Genomic DNA, 23,680 nt, shown 5'->3' with positions numbered 1-23,680 from the left:
GATGAAATAGATGAATTTTTTGTTAGTCACAAATTACCAAAGTTTATTCAAGATGAAATGGATGACTTGCAAAGCCCTATGTATACTTAAGAAACTAAAAATTTTAATTAAAAACATTCCTACAAGGAATTACACAGGATTCAGTGGTGAGTGCTATAAAATATTTATGGAAGAAGTAATACAAATTCAATATAAACTCTTCCAGAAAACTGAAAAGGAAGAAATACTTCCAGGCCCACATCATTCTGACACCAAACCAGAAACAGACATTACAAGAAAACTATAGACCAATATCTCTTTTATTTAATGGTCACTCGGAATTTCTGGCTTATTTATTTAGGAATTGAATCCAGGGTCTTGTGCAAGCAAGGCAAGCACACCAACTAAGCTATATCCCCAATCTGACCAATATTTCTTTAAAGATAGATATAAAAACGCTAATAAAACATCAACAACACAAACCCAAAAATGTAGAAAAAGGATAATACATCATGACAAAGTGGGGTTTCTCCTAGAAGTGCAATATTAGTTTAAAATTCAAAAACCAATCAATAATTCATCATATGAACAAACCACAAAAAAAGATCATCTCACTAGACATAGAAAATATGCACTCTGGATTTTTACAAGTCTCAAACTAGAAATAGAAGGGAGATTCCACAATATAAAAAAGAATAGCAACAAAAGAAAGAGAGAGAGAGAGAGGCATGAGGGAGGGAGGTATGGAGGGAGAGAGGCCAGGAGGCAGGGAGGGAGGGAGGGAGGAAGGAAGGAAGGAAGGAAGGAAGGCAGGCAGACATACAGATAGCACCATACTTAATAAAAGAATGACTGCTTCCCTTTTGTCCACTCACCACTTTTATCTAATATTGTATTAGACAGTCTAGACAACGTAATAGACAAGTAAAATAAATAAAGGCCATCCATATTGAAAAGACTTTATTCACTTACATGATCTACTATGTAGAAAATACTATGGAATCTCCAGAAAGCTATTAGGACTAATAAGTTTAGCAAGGCTGAAGGATCCAAGATGAAAATACAAAATAAATTGTATTTCTGCATAGTAGCAAAGAAAAATCAGAAAATGAAAAAATTTTAAACTTATGTATAACAGTATGAAAAAACATTAAGTACTGGGCTGGGGTATGGTTCCATGGTAGAGTGTCGTATAGCATTTATGAAGCCCTGGTTTGATCCCCAGCATCAAAAAAATAAATAAATACTTGGAGATAAATGTGGGAAAAGTGTGGATAATCTCTACACTGAAAACTAAGGAGCACTGATGGAAACAATTAACAATATGAACAAGCAGAGAGGTAAAGGCCGTATGCATGGGCTGGAAGAATCAATAGTGAGAACTGTCAACTTCCCTAAATGGAACTATAGATTCAAATCCCAATCAAAATCCCAGCTGATTTTTCTGTAGAAATTAACAAACTATAAAATCCACATAGAGGTGCAAAAGACACAGATGAGTCAAAAACAATTTCAACCAAGAACAAATTTAGAGGAATAACATCCACTGATTTCAAAAGGTATTATAAACTAAAATAATTAAGACATTGTGATAAAAGTAAAAATATAGACAAATGAATCAATGAAATAAAATTGAAAGTCCAGAAATAGAGTCACATACATGTGGACATCTAATTTGTTGGAGGAGAAAGGGTGGTCTTTACAATAAATTATACTGGAACAAGTGGATATTCATCTGAACAAAAATAAACTGACCCCTACCTCACAACATATACAAAATTGCTTGAAAGCACAGGCCTAAATAAAAGCTAAGATTAGAAGACTTCTAGGAAAAAAAATAGGCAGTAATTTCTTAAAATGTAACACCAAAAGTATGGTTTACAAAAGCACAAATTGATAAATTGTATTTCACCAAAATTTAAAACTCTTGCTCTTTGAAAGAGACTGTTAGGCAACTAAAATATAATCACAGACTGAGAATAAATATTTGCAAAGCTTATGTCAGATAAAGGCTTTGTAGCTATGATATATAAGGGACTATTCAAATTCAATAAGAGAAACTAAGCAGTTTGTTTTGGTTTTGGTTTGTTTTGTAGTACTGGGGTTTGAACTCAGGGCCTCATGCTTGCTAAGCATAAATTTTATTTATTTATTTATTTATTTATTTGCAATTCTGGGGTTTGAACTCAAGGCCTACACCTTGAGTCACTCTACCAGCCCCTTTTTTTGTGATAGGTTTTTTCATGATAGGGTCTCACAAACTATTTGCCCAGCTGGCTTCAAACTGTGATCCTCCTGATCTCTGCCTCCTGAGAAGCTAGGATTACAGGGTTGAGCCACCGGGCCTGGCTAAGCATGAAATTTAAAGACAGACAAAAGATTGGAATCCTTAAGGAATGTGACACAGGTTACTCCAAAGACACTTGCACACCCATGTTTATTGCAGCACTATTCACAATAGCCAAGTTATGGAAACAGCCAAGATGTCCAACTATCAATGAATGGATTAAGAAACTGTGGTATTTATACACAATGGAATACTACTCAGCCATGAAGAAAAATGAAATCTTATCATTTCTCCCTCATACGCGGACTTTAAATCAAGGGCAAACACAAGGGGATTGGACTTTGATCACATGATTAGGAGAGAGCACACAAGGGAGGTATGAGGATAAGCAAGAAACCCGAAAAAAAAACAAGATAGCATTTGATGTCCTCAATGCAAAGGAACTAATGCAGAAACTTTAAAGTGACAGAGGCCAATAGGAGAAGAGGACCAGGAACTAGAGAAAAGGTTAGTTTGAGAAGAATTAACCTAGAAGGTAACACACATGCACAGGAAATTAATGTGAGTCAACTCCCTGTAAAGCTATCCTTATCTCAACCAGCAAAAACCCTTGGTCCTTCCTATTATTGCTTATACTCTCTCTTCAACAAAATTAGAGATAAGGGCAAAATAGTTTCTGCCTGGTAGCGAGAGGGTGGCGGGGGAGAGAGAGGGGGGAAAGGGAGGAGGCAGGGAGAAGGGGAGAGAAATGACCCAAACATTGTATGCACATATGAATAAAAGAAATTTTTAAAAATTTAAAAATAAAATAAATAAATAAAGGTAAAATACAACAAATACATAGCCAACATCATACTAACAGAGAAAAACTGGAAAAAAAAAAAAAGAAAGATTGGAATCCTTTATCAAAAAACACCTGCATGGGATGGTGAGATATTGTTATATCTAATAAGAACTCTACGGTTTTATTTTAATCCCCCTTTCCTGATTTACAGTTCCTAAAACTCTTGGGCTCTCCAAGTGATGTCTTTTTATGCTAATAAGATAATTGTTGGTTGGCAGTTTCTGGATAGCCTCAGGATTGGGGAATATTGCTAGGGAAACCAAACACATGATTATGGGCTTGAACTTTCAGATCCATTCCCAGATCTCTGACTTTTAACCTCCAAGAAAAGGAAAGGCACTGGAGGCTGAATTCATCACTATAATCAACCATGCCTATGTAATGAAGCTTCCACAGTGAGCACATGAAAGTGCTGGGAGGATGGGGTACCTAGAGAGTGGAGGGAAGATCCCTGCCCTATGCACCCTTGCCATTTGGCTCTTCCTGAGGTTTATCCTTTGTAATAAACTGGTAACCAATCTGGTGAAGTGAGTTGTTGCTGAGTTCTGTGAACCACTCTCGTAAATGATCAAACCCAAGGAGCCCCATTCCTAGCCAGCTGATCAGAGCACAGCTGACATCATGAAAATGCCCAATTGGTGGCCAGTTGGTCAGAGCACAGGTTGAATGACAATCTGCACATTCAATTGGCATATGAAGTGGGGACAGTCTTGTGGGACTGAGGCTGTCACCTGAGGGGTGTCAGGACATCTCCAGATAGAGCGTCAAGGTTGAGTTAAATTGTGAGACACCCAGTTGGTGTCTGCAGAGAACTGGAGAACTACTTGGTGAAAGGGAGCAGAGTGTTTCAGACACAAGAGTTTTTTAGGTTTTGAAATATATGTATAAACTTTATCAATCAAGCACTCCTTATCTAAAAATCTAAAATTCAAAATGCTCCAAAATCTGAAACTCAATATCTTAAGACTTTCAGGCTAGGGATATAGCTCAGTGGTAGAGCCTTGCCCAGCATGCATGAAGCCTTGGGTTTGATAATCAGTAACACACACACACACAAACACACACACACAAATCAGGTAAGGGATGATCAACCTGTACTTAAGCTGCTAAATTTTCTAAATGAAAAAGCAGTCCCATGGACTCCTGCATCTAGAAAGACAGAGAGTAGATAACTGTTCTCATATTCTTTCGTAAGTACAGCTAAATATATGGACTGTTATTCATATCACAAACACAAGAAGACACCGAAAGGTTAAGGGAATGAGGCCATCCAGCAAGGGACTCTGGGGCCTGAGGGGCATGAGGATGGTGCGCTCCCTGGGTGTTCTTGCATCATGTGTCCAGGAGTGGATTCGGGAACAGCTGATAACCTGAAAAAAACAATAAGTGCAGACCAAAAAGGACCAGGAAAAGTATGAGCTCACAAGATAACCTGGCATCCAGAACTTTTTCTGGGTTCACATCAGAAAAGGCCAAGTGAGAAGCTGACACCACATGGTGTCAGTGGAGGCCAAGTGGAAGCCTGAACTTATGCCTCCAGCCAGCAACAACAAGGTGCTCATCTCCCAGTGGGGTGTCAACAGAGATCAAGTGAAGAAGCTGGACTCCCACATCCATCCTACAGTCACAAAGAGCACTCCCCAGCCCCATCAGCATAGTATCACAAAAAGTTTGCTAAAATAGTAGATTTAAAGAATAGCTAGAATCTCAAAACAGCCAAAATGTCAAGATTCAATCAAAACCATTCATCATATGAAGAACCAGAAAGATTTCACTTAAATGACAAAAGGCACAAATGTAAGAACTGTCCAACAAGGATTTTAAAACAGCCATCATAGAAATGTCTCAAGAAAAAATTATGAACACATAAAACAAGTGAAAAATAAAATGTCTCAGCAAAAAAACAGAAGATATAAGGAACCAAATAGAAATTTGAGAACTGAAAAAAAATAGTAACAAAACCCAAAATAATTCTTAACCCAATGCAGAATAAAGAATCAGTGAACTAAAGAGAATAATAGAATTTATACAATCTGAGAAACAGACAGAACAAAATGAACAGCACAGGAGCAAAAGGACAGGAGTCCCAGAAGAAAGAGAGAGGGAGAGAGGGGCTGAAAAAATAATGGCTAAAAATTTCCCAAACTTGGCAAAAAATAGCTTACAGGTCCAAGAAGCTGAGTAAACTTCATAAAAAATAAACCCAATGAAATCTATGCCAAGACACATAAAAATTAAATTTCTGAGCCAGATTCTGAACTTATAGGTGGTTCCCATCTATAAGTTTTGGAAATCCCATCTCAGCTAATACAAAGCTGGGCCCAGTGTGACACAGACTGGTCATCTCAACTACACTGGAAGCACAAATAAGAGGATGGTAGTCCAGGCCGGCCCTGGCATAAAAGTGAGATGCTTTTGGAAAACTAAGTAAAGCAAAAAAGGGGATTAGCAGTTAGAAAGCTTGTGTAGCAAGTGCAAAGCCCTGAGTTTATAACACCAGCACAGCCAAAAACAAAGAATAAATTTCTGAAACTAAAGACAAGGAAAGAAATCTTGAAAGCAATGAGAAAGAAATGCTACTACTTATGCAAGGGAAAAACCATTTGAATGGCAAATATTTTTCAAGTGCTTTCAACCCAGAATTTTATATCTAGCGAAATATCCTTCAAGAATGAAGGAAAGGGGCTGGCAGAGTGGCTCAACTGGTAGAGCCCCTGCCTAGCAAGCCTATGCAAGCGTGGGGCCTTTTGTTCAAGCCCCAGGACCACCAAAAAAAAAAAAATTTCAATTTACCCAGCACCTGTAATCCTAACTACTCAGGAGGCAGAGATCAGGAAGATGGTTCAAAGCCAGCCAGGGCGAATAGTTTGCAAGACCCTATTTCAAAAAAAACCCCATCACACACACAAAAAAAGGAATGAAGGAAAAATCAAGACATTCTCTGATGAAAGAAAACTAAGAGTTGTCACCAGTCTACCTGTGAGGAAATGCAATAAAGATGTTTGGAGCACACATTACCCTATCTGCTCCAGTGCTCAATATGTACAAAGGAAATGCTTCAAACAGCTGTATTTTAACAGGGGAGGGTACAGGACTTGATGATGACAGGGAGCACTGGGGCTACTACAAAGGGGTAGTTCTAGGGAGAACTTTGTGGTGATGAAATAATATTGCATCTTGTGATGATATATGTGACAGAACAGCACAGAGCTATGCACACACATTTTACCACTGTCAGTTTCTGGGCATGACATAGTGAGATGTGTGTACATCTTAGAGGAAATGGAATGAAAACTATAAAGGATCTCTCTGTACTATGCTTGCAGTTTCCAGTAGGCATATAATAATTTCTAAATAAAAAAGAAGAAATTTTTTGAAACACACACACAGAAATCCCTGAAATGTAAAATCAAAATGAAATAAATAAATCCAACTATGTACAGAGAAAACTATTCCAAGTGACATGAAGACAGAGTAACTTCACTCTACAGCCTAAGGTAATTTCACTGTATATACTAAGGAAAGAAGAATTATAAAATTGTAATAACAAAAATTATTATTCTGATATCATTGTGTGTGTATTGTGGAGAAAAGTAACGAAGTAAGTACACTGGTATCATTTAATATCCAGGGGGTTTTGATATGGGAAGGAAGAGATACAAATGGAGATGGTTAAGTACAAATTGCTTGTAACTTAATTGAATGGGAAAATCAGTATAATTTCATAATAGATTTTCACTTTAAAGAAAAAGAAAAAACAAATCATATTTCTTAGTTCCACTGATTGAAAAGGCCTAAAAGCAATGACCAACCCAGAAGCAATGAATACCACAGACTATAGTCTCTAATAGCACTTCCTGTGGAAGGTACTAGGGTTTTTTAGACAAATGGCTCTGTCCAGGGCTGGGGCAGAGCACATACAGGTGAGCTTGAAACGTTTTGTCCTGACATTAGGGTGACAAGGAGGCCATCAGAAACTTCTGAGAATGTTTCAAAATCCCTACTGGCCAATGACAGGACAATGTAAGCATCAATCAGAACAACAGCTGCCATGAATTAAACTGTAACAAATATATTTAAATCTGTGAGTCCATGATGGCATTGGGCCAAGTACAATGACTCATACCTATAATACCAGCTACTCAGGAGGCAGAGATAGATAGGCTCTCAGTTGAAGGCCAGCCTGGGCAAAAAGTTAGCAAGACATTTCAACAAAAAATCTGGGTGTGGTGGCACAGGCCTGTCACCCCAGCTACACAGGAAAAATAGGTAGGAAGATTTCGGTCAAGCCAGTTGAGGCAAAAAATGTGAGACCCTACCAGGAAAAGAAAAAGAAAAAGAGGCTAGGAGCATGGCTTGAATCCCAGTATTGCAACACAAGCAAAAAAGGTTTGTTGATCATGGATCACCTTTGAAAAATGCCAGAAGCCAACTCTTTATTTTGAAAGCTGGTAAATAAAGGAGAAAAGAATTTATTTATCCTGCCTTTTTATGTCAGCTGTATTTCATAATAACCAAAATTTTAATGAAGGGATGTTTTTCTTTACAAAATATATAGAATTAATAAAGGAAGAAATAATAAGGTCTCAAATCAAATGCCACCTTTTCACAACTTCCAATGGAATAAGAATCTAGACAATGCTAGACATCACTGGCTCATGCCTATAATCCTAGCTACTTGGGAGGCTGAGGTTGGGAGAATCAAAATTTGAGGCCAGCCTGGGCAAATAGGTCAAGAGATCCCCATCTTCAAAACAATGAGAAAAATGGACTGGAGGTGTGGCTCAAAGAGTAAAGCAGAGGGCATCCGCTTTGGAAGTGCAAAGTCTTGAGTGAAAGAAATAAAAAAATCTAGACAATTGTCAAGGGTTGCAAACATCAATAAGCAAGAGATAACCAAGTCAGGCACTGGTGGCTCACACCTGTAATCCTAGCTACTGAGGAGACAGAGATCAGGAGGATCTCAGTTTGAAGCCAACTTGGGCAAATAGTCCTCCAGACCCTATCTCAAAAATGCCCAACACAAAAAACAGCTGGCAAAGTGGCTCAAGCGGTGGAGCACCTGCCTAGCAAGCATGAGGCCCTGAGTTCAAGCCCCAGTACCACCAAAAAAAGAAAAAAGAGAGAGAGAACCATATGATGGCTGGTAAAAGTACACTCTACCACTTAAGAATTGTTCTTGCCCAAAAAACCGAGCCTGAATAAGTCACTAGACCTAATTACCAATTCGTAGGAATGACATCAAAGGATGTAGTCATTGAATCCAGGCTCTGGGAAACTCTATGTCCAAACAACCCCATTTCTTCAACAAATAACATGCAAGGAGAAGAGAGAGAGCAAAGAGAAACCTATTGAGTTTAAGAGACATTTCAAGCAGTTGCAGTGTAGAGATCCTATTTGGATTCTGATTTAAGCCAGAGAGGGTAGTGAAATATTTGGTGATATTAAATATTTAATAGCAATAAAATTTAAAACTTGGTGCTATTAAAGTCCCTTTGAAATTAGATAGCAGTGATATGTTGGTTTGGTTTTTAAATCCTTGCCATATAGAGATACCTAACAAAACAAAATAATATGTTGTCCTGGCTTGACTTCAAAATAATCTGGAGTCAGGGAGGAACGCGGCCGGTGAGTAACAATAAAAACTGGCCATGACGAGGATGCAGGGGAAAAAGGAACCCTCTTACACTGTTGGTGGGAATGTAGACTAGTACAACCACTCTGGAAAAAAATTTGGAGGCTACTTAAAAAGCTGGACATCGATCTACCATTTGATCCAGCAATACCACTCTTGGGGATATACCCAAAAGACTGTTACTCCAGAGGCACCTGCACATCCATGTTTATTGCGGCACTATTCACAATAGCCAAGTTATGGAAACAGCCAAGATGCCCCAGCACTGACGAATGGATTAAGAAAATGTGGTATCTATACACAATGGAATTTTATGCAGCCATGAAGAAGAACGAAATGTTATCATTCTCTGGTAAATGGATGGAACTGGAGAACATCATTCTGAGTGAGGTTAGCCTGACCCAAAAGACCAAAAATCATATGTTCTCCCTCATATGTGGACATTAGATCAAGGGCAAACACAACAAGGGGATTGGACTTTGAGCACATGATAAAAGCGAGAGCACACAAGGGAGGGGTGAGGATAGGTAAGACACCTAAAAAACTAGCTAGCATTTGTTGCCCTTAACGCAGAGAAACTAAAGCAGATACCTTAAAGTAACTGAGGCCAATAGGAAAAGGGGACCAGGAACTAGAAAAAAGGTTAGATCAAAAAGAATTAACCTAGAAGGTAACACCCACGCACAGGAAATCAATGTGAGTCAATGCCCTGTATAGCTATCCTTATCTCAACCAGCAAAAACCCTTGTTCCTTCCTATTATTGCTTATACTCTCTCTACAACAAAATTAGAAATAAGGGCAAAATAGTTTCTGCTGGGTATTGAGTGGGGGGAGAGGGAGGGGGCGGAGTGGGTGGTAAGGGAGGGGGTGGGGGCAGGGGAGAGAAATGAACCAAGCCTTGTATGCACATATGAATAATAAAAGAAAAATGAATAAATAAATAAATAAATAAACTGGCCATGAGTTGGTTGGTCATCGTTGAGGCTACAATTCACTATTGTCTTCATTTTTACAAGGGTATGAAATTTTTCAAAATTAAAAATCCTTAATTATGTATATAGAAAGCCAGAAGCTGCGTTCCTATAGTTGCCTCCCTAAGCTCCACAATGGATCTTTATTCTGTTGTCTGAAGCCTACAAGACTATTGTCATAATAGTTGCAGTAGTAATGAAATTAACAGTAATATCAACAATAATATCCAGCATTTTTGGAGCACATACTACACACTAAACTCCTGAGCTTTTTATGAATATCTTCATTTAATCCTGACAAAACCCTCTATAGTAAATCCTAATGTTATCAACATTTTCCAGATGAGGAACCCAAGGGACAGAGTTTTGGTGACAAAGCTAGCCTCACACTCCTATTTGACTGCAGGTTTCCAACCTGTAACCAAGTCCCAAGGGTAAAGAGTGCAAAATTGCTCTCATGTATCCACCTTGGTTTCTTTGGGACAAATATCCTGAGTTCGTTCTTTCACCCCCTGCCCCACGGCTTCGGTGGCCCCTTGTCTCTTTTCTCAAACACCTGCCAGGAGCTATGGAGGCAGCTGCGTTCTGGACAGCAGGTGCCGCTGGCCCGACCCCACCCTGCCCTGCGGCAGGGCCTCCTGGACACTGGGCGTCCTTGCACCATCCCGGGAGCCGGACACGCACGTGGCACAGTGGCAGGGCTCACCTGGGCCGCGGTGCCGCTTCTCCATCCAGATGTAGCAGTTGTTCTGGGCCACGCCGGTCTGCGAGTCCAGAAACGGGAGGCGCACGCTGCGCTCCGCGCACAGCCGCGAGTTGTAACTCCGGCAGTGCTCAATGGCTTCCTTGTAGAACTGGTCCCCGAGCCTGCCAGGAGACAAGAGAGTGAAGGAGTGAGGCCGGGGCAAACTGGGGTCTCCCAACGTCCTCCCTGGAAGAATTGCCATGAGCACTAAGAGCCTTGCCAAGTCGGCATCAGGTGGCTACCTGTTCCAGTTCCTGTCCAAATCCCCCAGGTCACTTAGAAACTCCTTTAACATAGAGCAAAGGGCCCCAAAACAAACCATCAGTAAAAGTGAGCAGTCCCCAATCTAGGCAGCTTCAGGTCTGACTCCAGAGGGGAGGCAGCTCAAGAAGCGTGTTCTGCCAGGAACCTACAGGACCCCAAACTTCTACAGCATGGTCCTTAACATCCCACCATAAGCCACACTTTTTTCTCAGAGGTCACTAGCAAAGGCACTCTAGATAAACCCAAATAACCTGCAAAGACTCCCATATTCCCACTACAAGGGAAAAGAAGCACTCCACATAAATGAAACCTGGCAGGACAAAGAAAACATTCTGCAAAGATAGACCCAGTTATGGCGGGAGGAGGAGGAGAAGGACACACACCCATCTTCTAAAACCATATAGTTAAAGAAAAAATATCTTTCTTGATGAAAAATATGAACAGCACCATTTAAAATAGTATCTGAATGCAAAATATTTCCATCCCAATATCAAAAGACTCAAATACATCTTTCTTGTTTGCAGGGTGGTGTCCTGCTTAAGCACTATAAATTTTATGTTCCTGAATCTTTGGTATCCTTGGACATGTGGTGGACAGGGTCCTTCTCAAAGACCAAAAATAAAACACTGATATAATTGATGAAATATAAAGTATAATCAATGAGATCAAATACCTAATAAATAAGGCATAGGCTCACAGTGGAAGCTGTTAAGTGCAGAAGGAAATCTAAATGTAATAATAACGTAACCTCTACTTGGTAAACTCAAGTCTCTTGGGAGGAGTGGAGGAGAGGAACGGAGGGGGAGGAGTCACAGGGATGACAGGAGCAAACGAAGCTGTAGCTCATTTTGATGCAAGGTGAATCATGAATGTCCCTATGTTTTGGTTCTGTGTAGATTTGAGGAAGCCAAAATATAAGGGGGGGGGAGGTTTCTATGTTAAAAATAATGCTTTTCTTAACCAAAATATTTAAGAAATAAAGAAAGCAAAGTTGGGAGTTTTTTTCAATCCTTGTAAATTGCAGCGCAATACATCTAACATAAAATTTACCATCTTAATCATTTTAAGTGTGCACTTCAGGGCTATTAGATACATTCACATTGTCATGCAACCATCTCTCCATCCATTTCCAGATTCTTTTCATTTTGCAAAACTGACTGTATACCCATTAAACAATAATTCCCTTTCCCCACTATTCCTAGTCTTGGCAACCACCACTCTCGCTTCTGTTTCTATAACTCTGACTCTTCGAAGCATTAGTCAGTTTTTCATCAATGTGACAGAATACCTGAGAAAACAACTTAAGGGGAGAAGTATTTCTTTTGCCTCACAGTTTCATAGGTTTCAGTCCGTAGCTGCCTGGTCCATTGTTGCTGGGCTGATGGTGAGGCAAAGCACCATGGTAGAAGGGCATGGTGGACCATGATCTCACTTTATGAGAACCAGGAAGAAAGGGGTAACAGGAAGGAGCCAGGGCGAAGATTTACCCTTTAAAGGTGTGATTCATTTCTTGCAACTAGGCTCCACCTTCCACAGTCAATTCAAATTTTGAATCCCTCAATGGATTAAACCGTCAATTAGGTCAGAGCCTTTCATGATCTAATTGTCTCTGGAAACACCCTACTGGGCACACCCAGAGGTGCTTTACTAATCTCCTGGGCGTCTCTCAGTCCAATCAAGTCAACAATCAAGATTCACCATGACACTCACATAAGTCTATTCATACAGTATGTGTCTTTTTGAGGCCAGCACAGTTCACTCATGCAATATCGTCAAGGTTCATCTATGTTGTAGTGTATGTCAGAACTTCCATCCTTCTTAAGGCTGAGTACTCCTCCATGGGTTGTATATTCTGCAATTTGCTCATGCACTCAACATGCAATGCATACCCGGGTTGTTTCTATGTTTTATGATAGTGAAATATGCTCCTATGAGCATAGGTGTACAAATATCTCTTCAAGCCCTGCTTTCATTTTTATTTTGGGATACATGCACTGGAATGGAATTGCTGGATCACATAGAAATTCTATACTTAACTTTTGGAAGACTACCATACTGTTTTTCACAGTGGCTGAACCATTTTACAGTATCACCAGCAATGCACAAGGGTTCCAGTTACTGCACATGCCTGCTACCACTCGTTAAAAAAGCAAATTTTTAAATAGACTTTTCTATTAGCCCCCCCCCCTTTTTTAAATCAATGGATCTAATTCTACCAAAGGGTTTAAGCAAATATCTTGGGGGCGGGGGCGGGTACTGGGGTTTTGAACTCAGGGACTCATGCTTGCAGGTGCAGTACCATGTGAGCCACTGAGCCAGCATCAAATATCTTCTGGTGAGAGAATCATTTCCCACCAGATGTTCTGAGGCATCATTTGAAAATAATTGCTGACAGGCATTTGGGGGTGGGGGAGAGGATCCTTTGCTTCTCTGTCACCTCTGAAGATCCTCACGCTCACACGGAAGCTATAGCATTTTCAGAAAGTATCTTGCCAGTTACAAAAGCAAACTATCGTCAAATTATAATAGTCACACAGCTGGAAATGAATTGGGGAGGGGAGATGAAAGCCCATTAAAGTGCTATAAAACAGAATGGCGCATAAATTGATGTAATCAAAGTTGGTAACAAGAACCATGAGACTGATCGAAAATGAAGAACTTTGTTCAACCCAGTGTTCATTTCTGTCACACCAGCTTGAAGGCCTCCTTTTGCTAAGGCAATGTGGCTCATTGGGACAGAATCTGAAGCTCAGTCCAGGCAAGATGACACAGACTGTCTAAGGTCCCTCCACAAAATAGTGACCAACCACACTGGCTACGCCTGCCATGCCACCTTGGTGAGAACTGACAAGAGTACATGACAGAGAGGTTTACCATGATCTTTTTTTGACAAACCACCAAAAAAGATGTTAACTACTCCAACCCAGAAATTCTGCTTGCCAAAAGGAAAAAAGAAAGGAAAAGGAAAACTACTAAAATTCATCTTTTGGAGAAGACAGTGTCTCTTCCATATACACTTCTGGAAGCCAATACAAAAGAAATATAGAGTACAATTTCAAATTAAATTTTTCCTGTAATGCTACTCATTTCCAACAGCTTTGGCCCAGATGAGAAGAACAAGAAAGTGAACTCGCTGAAAATGAAGAGTTGAGGTTGGCCAACATTTGCACCTCGCACCAAATAGAACAAGAAAGTCAAACAAAGTAGCACACCAGGTGAAAATTAATTTCATCTGAAATACTTTCCACTTTCATAATATGCAATGTAATTAGTAACAGGCACACTGGGGGGAATGTATACTTTTCAGTGTAATCTTTATATGACTGATACTTCTCTTAGGTAAACAGAAAAGACTTTCTGCAGACTGGAATAACTGTCTTAAAGACTAAAGCCACAGAAAGGTGACATCCAACAACCCCTCTACCATTGTCTCCAAGGAAGTCACATTTAAACAGATCAGGTGTTGGCAAAGATTCCAAAACAAAAGTAAAAAGCCTTTTTTGAAGATACGGGAGGAGAAAAAAGGACTTCAACCTCCTTGATAAATTCAAGCAGCACTTCTTCAAAAGTTAATTAGCCAAAATCTGTGCAGGGTTTGCTGTACACGCTAGAAGAAAATCAATGGCTCATTCTCCCAAACCTGTGGAAAGCAATTTAAACAGGAGAGAGGACAAATGTCCTTTCCAATACCATATTTCTTAAAAAAAAAAAAAAAAAAATCCCACAAGGATAGGATCCCAGAAGTGACATTTGCATTAAAGTCCCAAGGGGCAGAGGGAACAGGGACAGGCTGGCAGCAAATAACTGATTTTGTGGAGTTGTGGCCAGTGTACCTTGGGCTGGGTCAGGTATGGACCAGCTTCAGACATCACCTGTCTATACCAAACCTAGAGGGTTGGATACCAGGGGATGAGGGGTGTCTTAGGCTTGAGGAAGCTGCACAAGTCAGCGTAGAGCCATGTCCTCATCAGCAACTGACCCGAGACTACTCCAGGCTGTGATCAGAACCAGGAAAGGCAAGGGGGACAAAATGCTGCTCTCTGAGCAGCCTGTGGTTGGAGCAGCCCTGGCTCAGCTCCAGCAGTCTCTGAGCGGGGCAGGGGCCCCTTGTGGCTCCATCCAAGAGAGGGAGCCAGCGACCTTTCTGGGACACCCATTCCAGAGGTCAAAAAAGGAAAAAGGAGACTTCTCCAAAATGACTACCAACTAGGCTCCAAATGTGATTTTCAGAGCCTAGTGTACCCCCTCGGGGATGCTCAGCACCACTTCTTAATCTCCTGCTCTTGCTAACCTGGCTTCCTGTCCACTACCACGAAATAACACTCAGGGAGCTAACACTCAGGCCCAACTGTTCAACAAGACACCTGTTCTCACTGTCCCTCTGCTTGTCTGTTCAGACCCAAGGACAGGTGTCCTGCCATATTTCAAATAATGCCCAGCCTGGTATGATGGCATACACCTGTAATCCCAACACTTGGGTGGCTGAGGTAGGAGGATTTTGAGTTTGAGGCCAGCCTGGGCTACATAGTGAGTTTGAGGTAAACCTGGGCTACATAGAAAGATCCTCTCTCATAAAAAAACAGTCCCAAAGCAAATTCCTCATCTTCTGCCAGGATCCTCCTCCTCCTTCCCCAGCCTCCATTCTTTTACTGGTGGGGGCCAGGTGCCATCTGCCCATGGGCCTTTCCTTGGCTTCATCCCAGCAGCCACTGAGTTCTTTCATTTCTCAGAGAGTTGTCCCTTTCTCTCCATTCCCACTATGTGGCCAAAAAGTCTCCTTTCACTACAATAACAGGACCTTGGCCTGCTATTTGTGTATGTAAACAGATAAGAAGAGATAAAGGGAAGCCTTGGCCAGGACCAGATTCTGGTCCCGCCTTTGCCTGGGGAGATTCTTCTCTTTGGACACCTGGTTTTCCTGAGTCTCACGTGGTTGCCCACTCTTCCACAGCCTCCCACAGACACACATTAAGGCTCACCTAACTTCCTGCTGTTTGCACTTAAACATGTTTAATGTGGGCGTGGAGAGCTCTGGCTTCCAGTTAGCTTTCAGTAACACCTGGGCAAATGGAGACACTATTTGGCAAGATGGGGGAACTGTTTTATTTTCCTCAAAGTTGAGCTGTTCCTGAAAGAGACCCTTAAAAGAAAACCAAGTGCAGTGTTTGTTACACACTGAATTGTGTTACCCCACACATGGAAACTCCCTGTGTTCAAGCCCTGACCCTCACTGTGATGGTATTGGAGATGGAGCCTTTGGAGGTGATTAGGTGGAGTACCGAGGGTGGCATTGTCACGATGGGATGAGGTCTCCTATGAAAACAGACAAGGGCTGGGCTTGGAGGTACACACCTACTTTCCCAGCTACTTGGCTACTTAGGAGACAGGTGGAGGAGAATCACGGTCTGAGACCACCTGGGAAAAAGCACAAGACCCTATCTGAAAAAACAAATTAAAAGCAAACAGACTGGGGATTTGGCTCAAGTGGCAGAGCACCTGCATCTGCCTAGATGCATGAAGGGACCTGAGTTCAATCCCCAGTATTGCAAGAAAAAAAGAAGAAAACACAAAAGAGTGTGTCTGTCCGTCTCTCTGTATCTCTTTAAATGCAGAGACTGCATCTGGCTTATTTGCTGCTCTGTCTCAAAGCTCTGGACAGAGCCCGCCATATTGGATTGCATGATGAGTGAGCAAATAGATGAATCAACCAAGCCTCAATCCTCATCTGACTTCCTGCATAAATGAAGGTCCCACCCCTGTACCCCAACAAAATACTTCACTCATGTCCTTCCTCCCACCTGCAATTCCTGCCTTCTGTTCTCAGCCTGGCTGATCTTAGCCAATTCAAGACTGGCTGAAGTCCTGCCTCTTCCAGGAAGTGTCCTGCCAAAAGGCCTTGCTCCTCTGCCTTCTGGGAGCTACCTGATTGTCTCCTGGAGTCCTGTCCATCTCTGCCACCCTCCTGAAGTCTCCTCATTCAATTAGATTGTGAGTGTCTTGAGGACAGGGACAGAGTGGAGCTGGGGATTAGAAGCATGTGATTGATAAGGACTGACATGCCATGCTGTCCCTAGCAAACCAGTGGATATCACAGATAAGAGATGCGTCCTCCACGTGAGCATGGGGTGTGCCTGAAGGTGTCTGGCTTCTTCTCCAGAGCACAGGATTGGGTATCCGAAAACAGATAGCCTATGACACCAAATCCCACCAAATTTCTTCATCCCCTTAAAAAGAAACTGCCACTTCAGCTGTGGAGATTTTCCTTTCTCCATCTACGGATCCATAGAAAAACCATTCCCTGCCCCAAGCCTTATAAGAAGTTCCCTGAACACTGTGGCAACGTGGGACCTGCCCCGAGACACCTAGCTCCTGCTGACACGGGAAACACCCCCTGTGCTTATCAAGAATGCCATCATGGGTTCCCCCTCCAAACCCCATTGTTCATTCAGGATGTGGTCATAAAAGGAACCTGGTCAGCATATAAAACTGGGTAACACCCAACCTGGTGAATAAAATCCCCTAAGCAAGCCAGGCGCCTCCAGTGGCCCACGCCTGTAATCCTAGCTACTCAGGAGGCAATGATCAGGAGGATCATGGTTCAAAGCTAGCCTGGGGAAACAGCTTCCAAGACCCTATCTTGAAAATACCCAACACAAAACAGGGCTGGCAGAGTGGCTCATGTGATAAGAGTAGCTGCCTAGCAAGTGTGAGGCCCTGAGTTCAAAGCCCAGTGCCAGCACTCCAGGCATGGTGATGAACATCTGTAATCCCCACACTCAGGAGGGAGGATCACAGTTCTACATAGTCTCAAAGAATAAAAAAGAATGCCATCGCTTCACTCTCCAAATGGCCTAGGCAGTGGGTCTCAAACTTGGTTTTGTGAAGGAAATCAGTTAGGGAGCAGATTCTGATTCTGGAGTTTGAGGGTGGCATCAGACTACCAGTGACTTTGAGAAATAAGAGACTGGCTGCTCCAATTCTACAAGGGAAAAGGGCCTCACCATGTTTTTCAGCAACCATGTTTTAATGGCAGAGCTGGAAAGCCCAGTTAGCTGACTTTATTTAACTCTACTGGTTTCATCCCTGCTGGAAAATGACTTTTAGGCAGCTGGCATGGATTAAAGTGGTGGCACTAACTTGTAGCAGATGAGTCCCCCAGAGGTCCTTGTCCTTAACAAAAGGTCCAAGAGGCCTTGTCAAGGTGCATGTATAGAAAACACCCTGACTTCTGACCTCTGCCTTCATTAATGTCCCAGGAAGGGGATGGGGACAAGGGTATCCCCCGTGAAAGCTACCTTAGATAAAGAACTTGAACCCTAAAACTTCCATCGAGACTTAAATGATGCTCAAGCACAGTGGACCCCATAAATTCCTTTTCCCACATGTCCCCTGGTGAGGACATTTCTGGGATTTTTATGCAAAGCTGCCTAAGCAAGACGGAATTTATATTGAACCTGGCCCTGATTTCTGAGCTGCCACTGGGTGTTCTGATGATATACGCATCTCAGGGTTGAAGTCAAGGAGCTACCAAGGACAGGAATCAGAAGAAAAGCAGTGTGATTCCTTCCAGTGCATAGGGGGAGGAGGGGCCAGAAAACAGGGTGCCCCCAGGAGAAAAAACACTTAGCTCCTCTTATATGTAAGCTTTGCCTTTCAAATGCACCCAGACATGACAAAACAAACCTCTCCTCTGGAGGCCAAAGAATGTACAGAGTGAGACCAACTTCCAAAAGTGAAACAAAACCAAGCCTGCTTTATCTCGGGTGGATCATACCTAGAAAGAAAACACGCCCCCACCACAGAGACGTCACTGACTGAGAAAGTATTTTTAGTTTTCCTGGTTCATAGAGTAAGTCCCTGCTGAAATCCCAGCACCCGGATGTTGACCCTTGGGTGTGATCACTATAGAATCTGATTAGAGGTCAAACAGAGCCTCAGTTCCGCCTTTGCTGTGGGGGTGCATGTGCCACCCTCCCCAGCAGAGGGAATAATATGGCATTTAACACAGCCACAACAAACGTGTTCTTCTGTGGCCAGTTCTCTATACAGCAACCTTTTTAAAACAAAAATCAACGCGGGGCGCTGGTGGCTCACACCTGCAATCCTAGTTACTCAGGAGGCAGATCAGGAGAATCACAGTTCAAAGCCAGCCTGAGTAAACAGTTCAGGAAACCCTATCTCGAAGAAACCCACACTGGTGGAGTGGTTCAAGGTGTAGGCCCTGAGTTCAAACCCCAGTACTGCAAATAAATCAATAAAATAAAACAGAAATCAGACCATGGCACTCTCTCCTATTAAATCCCCTCATTATCTTCTCACTGCCCTGAGAATAAAATCCGAACTCCTTCCCACAGCAGCAGGCCCTCAGACTGTTGTCTTGCTGGGCTCACCTTTCCTAGTGCATCTTGTCTCTTGCCCACTGGGATCCATATTCATGATGACTTCGCCTCGGGACCTTTGCAAATGCTGTCTCCTCTACCTACCATACCCTTCTCCCAGATCTTCTGGTTGGCTTCTCTTCAAGAAGTTTTCTTTGACTGACCATATCTAGAGTAGACCCCTTCCCCCACTCCACTCGTGCCTTACCCCTTCCTATCTTATATCCTATTTTACTTCTTATAATAGCTACTTGTATCAGTTTTTTTCTCTTTGTCTCTACACAACTACACTGCAAGCTCTGCAAGGGCCAAGCCCAAGTCTCTCCAGATCCCCTGTCCCCAACCTAGGGTTTGGGCAATGGAAATGCTAGACTTTATCATGGAACAAATGATGTAAGATGTAGGTAGACAAATGCCCAGCACACTCAGGACAGGTTAGCCACCCATTCCACAGTCCATGGTACATCTCACTGGTGGCCCCATTATGCCACCCATGCACCCCAAAACCTGGAGAAGGGGCTGTGGATGAGGAGATAAACAGTGCCACGGATGACACCAGTCACTCTATGTCCAAAAGGGACATGCCAGGACTAAGAGTCCCCCTAAGCCAGCAGCGCCAGAAGAAAGCCAGTGTCCAGTGTACCCACTCCACCTCCCTTCAAGGGCCTCTCTCAGAATTCACCTCCTCTGCATTCCTTCTCCGAGAGCCAATCCATGTCCTCCTGCAGAGCCCCAGCCTGCGGGTGGTGCCAGGGGCAGCGGCAGGCTAGGCCAGGGAAGCGGCTTGACAGAAAATCAATGGGAACTTGAAGGTCATCCGGAGGGCACTGTCTCCCCATCAGGCACCTGCCGGGATGGGATTTGTGGTCCTGACCTCGCTTGGGGGCCTCTGCCCTCCTGTCAGAGCTGGTTAACGTCAGCTGCAGGAGCAATGCCCCACATGCCCCAGCTGCCCTTCTAAGGACATCCAGCCAAACAAAGAAGGACAATGTCTCATTTAACCTGCCACAAAGTTGAGCGTCACCCCAATTTCTCTTGGTAGACCCTTAAGAAAACTGTCTCCACCCTACCATTTTCTTGGAAGCACGTATTTGTAAGCCCTCAAAACTATCAGGTAGCCTGGCCTAAGTTAAAATTGACTGTTCTGTCTTCACATTACTATTTTTCCAAGTCCCAGTGCTCCCTTCCTCACACACCTTTTCCTGCTACCATCTTCCTTCCCAGCTCTTCTACCTCATCAAGAGACTCTTAACAGCCAGGCACAGTGGTACATGCCTATAATCCCAGCACCGGAGAGACTGAGGCAGAAGGATCACCAGTTTGAAGTCAACTTGGACTACATAGTGAGATGCTGTCTCAAAAAAAAAAGTTTGGAATATAGTATCCCAACTTACCATGTTGAGTCAGCATTTTACAGAAAATAAGAGACATATTGCTCTAAAAATGTTAAATTTATTATTTTTCCATTTGTACAGGGGTAACACACTGTACTAATAGGTAAGGTCTTATCTAATGGGTTTGGTTACAGAAACTAATAACTGTCCATGACTGTTTTGGGGATGCAATGGCTAAAGGGAATACAATACTCCCCCTTATCCATTATTTTACTTCCCACAGTCAATGATCCAAAAATATCCAATGGAAATTCCAAATTTTCACACCATTCTGAGAAGTGGAATGAAATTTCATGCCATCCTGCCCCATCGGGCCTGGGACATGAATCTCCCCTTTATCTAGCCCCACCCACACCCCTGCCATGTCCACCAGCCCATAGCTTAGTAGCTATCTCAAGTATCAGATCGACTGTCACAGTATCAATATCCTGTTAGAATTATTCTAATTTATTGTTGGTAATAGCTCACCGTAATTTACAAATTAAACTTTAACATAGATATATATGTATACGTGTAGGAAAAACAGTATACACAGCGTTCAGTGCTATCCGTGGGTTCAGACATCGGCTGCGAGTCTTGGAATGGAACCTCAAGGACAAGGGAGACTCCTGTACTTCTGACAGGGGCCACCTGGCCCGAAGAGCCTAAAATATTTACATCTGGATCTGTTCAGAAAAAGTGTGCTACCCAGGCATGGTGATGAACACCTGTAATCCCAGCACTTGGGAGGCTGAAGGCAAGAGGACCACAAAATCATGGCCAGCCTGGGATACATCGTGAGATCCCACCTCCAAAAATAAGCAAATCAGAACAGTTTGCTGGCCCCTGGTTTATAGCACAAGGATAATGCAGACACCCCACCTTAGGAACGAGAGCAAAAGGAACAGGAGATGAGAGAGTCATATAGCTTAAGCAGATAGTTTTCCAATTATCCCAGCTTGGTTCATCTTAATAAAAAACCCATAAATACAGCTAATAATAAGGAAAGCAAGCACTAGCTCACCCTGCCTATTTAATAATTATTGTTAACCACAGCAAGCAAACCTCATCACTGAAAATTAATTTTTTTTCTAGACTCCCTGGAATACTGCAGGCCAATGCAGGGAGACGATCCTTCCCCACAGTGGCCCAGCCTTAATTTCCTCCTGTTGAGTTCAAGGCTGTCTCTGAGGGGCTGGGAAATTGAGTGTTGCCCTCCCCCTGGGGTGACCAAAGCCTCCTTGTTCCCTGCACTCCATACCAGGCATAAGAGGGGCTCTCCCACAGTCTCCTTCTCTCTCCTGTGTCACCATCCCCCAACCTCCCCCCCCACCAAAGTGATCAATGAACACACAAGGCTCACAGAAGTCCCAGCCTCGTGCTGCTTTCTGTCACCCTAAGGGGCTTAGGTCGACCTCAGCTGAGTCTTCAGTGAGGCTCTCAACCTCCCTGGGCCCCAGGCTCCCATCTCCCAATGAAGGATATGTGCAGAGCCAAACTGCAGGCTGGTCAGTGCCTGGGCCAAACTCCAATGCTTCACCAGGAAGGCGAAACACCGGGGAACCTGGTACTTCACTGCATCAGGTAGTTCTCAGGTAGAGAACTTTGATGAGCAGGGCTCAGTTCACATGAAAGGACCCTCCCTGCTCCACGGCAAGGTCCCAGTGACATTATCGTTGCCCCTTCCCTCTCAAAAGTGGCCTGGCTTGGCTGACAGATAAGGTCACCCCATTGGCAAGCTGCTTGGGGTCACAATGAGGTGACATACACACACAGTCGTGAGCAGTGATGGCAGTATGCAGCTTCTAAGGAAGACAAGCTGACTTGGTTAAGAGTCAGGGTGCAGGTCTGGGGCCAGAACTGAATTGTTCAGGACATGATAGGAAAGGCCACTTCTGATCACCCTGCTTCTCCGTTTTCCCCATACCCAACCCCCATCGCCCCTTCTTTTCCTATAACTTGTCAAATACTTAAGAGAATATTAGCCCTGGTCAGGCACAGTGGCTCACAGCTGTAATCCTAGCTACTTGGGCATTGGATATTGGGAGGATTGCAGTTCAAAGCCAGCCTGGGCAAAGAAAAGTTAGCAAGCTGGAGGCATGGCTCAAGTGGCAGAACAGCTGCCTAACAAGTGTGAAGCCCTGAGTTCAAACCCCAGTACCTCAGCCTAAGTGTGGGCCCTTGGGAGGCCCACAGGCTCTGAAGAAGGAGAGGTCTTCAGAAAGGACTGAACGGGAAGAGAAGTGCTATAGGTACTTACCACCTACCCATCCACGCTAAGCACAGGGCCTATATTCTCTCCATCTTTGGGCCAATGTACAGTCCCCACCTTGGCAGCGCCTGATCCTGACTGGTGCATACTTGGTAAGTGTTCATTCTGTGAACCTGGACCAAGCAAAGGTCAAGACCTGCGGCTGTTGATAGGAAACTCCTCCCTCCAGGGGCTGCAACTCTATCACCAATCCTGCTGGATCACAGGGACCCAAGAGGCCATCCTATGTTCTGGACCTCCGTCACAGAGCGAGCTGGAAGGCAAGCAAAAAGAAAGCTCCAGAAGAGCTCATGAGAGCAGAAGGCTGTGGTCTGTGGAGGGGGAGAGATGGGCGAAGTAGCAACAAAGAAGCAAGAGGAGGGGGAAGAGGAGGTCTGCAGACAGGAGTCAATACGGTGGGGGGAGAGCAGCCTCCAGCACATGCCCCACAGTCATCAATATCTCTTCCGAGGACAGGTTATCTGGGGAATTTATGCTCTCTAATAATTATCTTGCAGAGGGTTCCACTTATCTTACCCAAAGAATCTGCCAGATGCCAGACGCACAGGGTTCTAGTTAATTCCATCAGCGCTGCCCTCCACCTCCGCCTGGCCCCCTGCTCCCTGGCTCCTTTCCTCTCTGACGTCCACCCTGTCTTTGCCTCTCACCCTAGGGCAACATTGAGGGTAGAAGGGTCTCAACACCATCCAGATCCACAGGTGCTGGCAAAGGATTTGGGGGGAGGGGGTCTTAATAATAGACGTGAGAGGTAAAGAACCTTCCTGAAGCTGAGGCAGGGCCTGAGCAAGTATAGACAGTTTCAAAGGCTGTGCAGAAAGCGCAGGTACAAAGCTATCAGGCAGATGATTTCATTGTTTCCGTCATCTCCTGACTAATGCCATTACATCTGGTTGGTATTAATTTTATTTTCTTGTCTTCACATTTCTCCTCA

At 43.3% G+C, this 23,680-nt stretch overlaps 1 protein-coding gene across 4 annotated transcripts in view; it reads right to left on the bottom strand.

Annotated features, from left to right (window-relative positions):
* The window catches only part of Dpf3 (double PHD fingers 3), a 258,438-nt gene that overhangs the window by 144,678 nt on the left and 90,080 nt on the right, over positions 1 to 23,680 (bottom strand). For all 4 annotated transcript variants that reach the window (XR_012446106.1, XR_012446105.1, XM_074067621.1 and 1 more), the window contains exon 2: positions 10,424 to 10,584. Coding sequence is in view for 2 of the 4 variants with exons in the window: in XM_074067621.1 (XP_073923722.1) it covers positions 10,424 to 10,584 (161 nt within the window). In the remaining 2 variants the exon portion in view is untranslated. The remainder of the gene's footprint in view (positions 1 to 10,423; positions 10,585 to 23,680) is intronic.

Source organism: Castor canadensis, chromosome 3 (assembly GCF_047511655.1).
Source record: "Castor canadensis chromosome 3, mCasCan1.hap1v2, whole genome shotgun sequence".
NCBI lineage: Eukaryota > Metazoa > Chordata > Mammalia > Rodentia > Castoridae > Castor > Castor canadensis.
The sequence above is the reverse complement of the archived record's forward strand: the minus strand, read 5'-3'. Positions and strand labels throughout refer to the sequence as shown.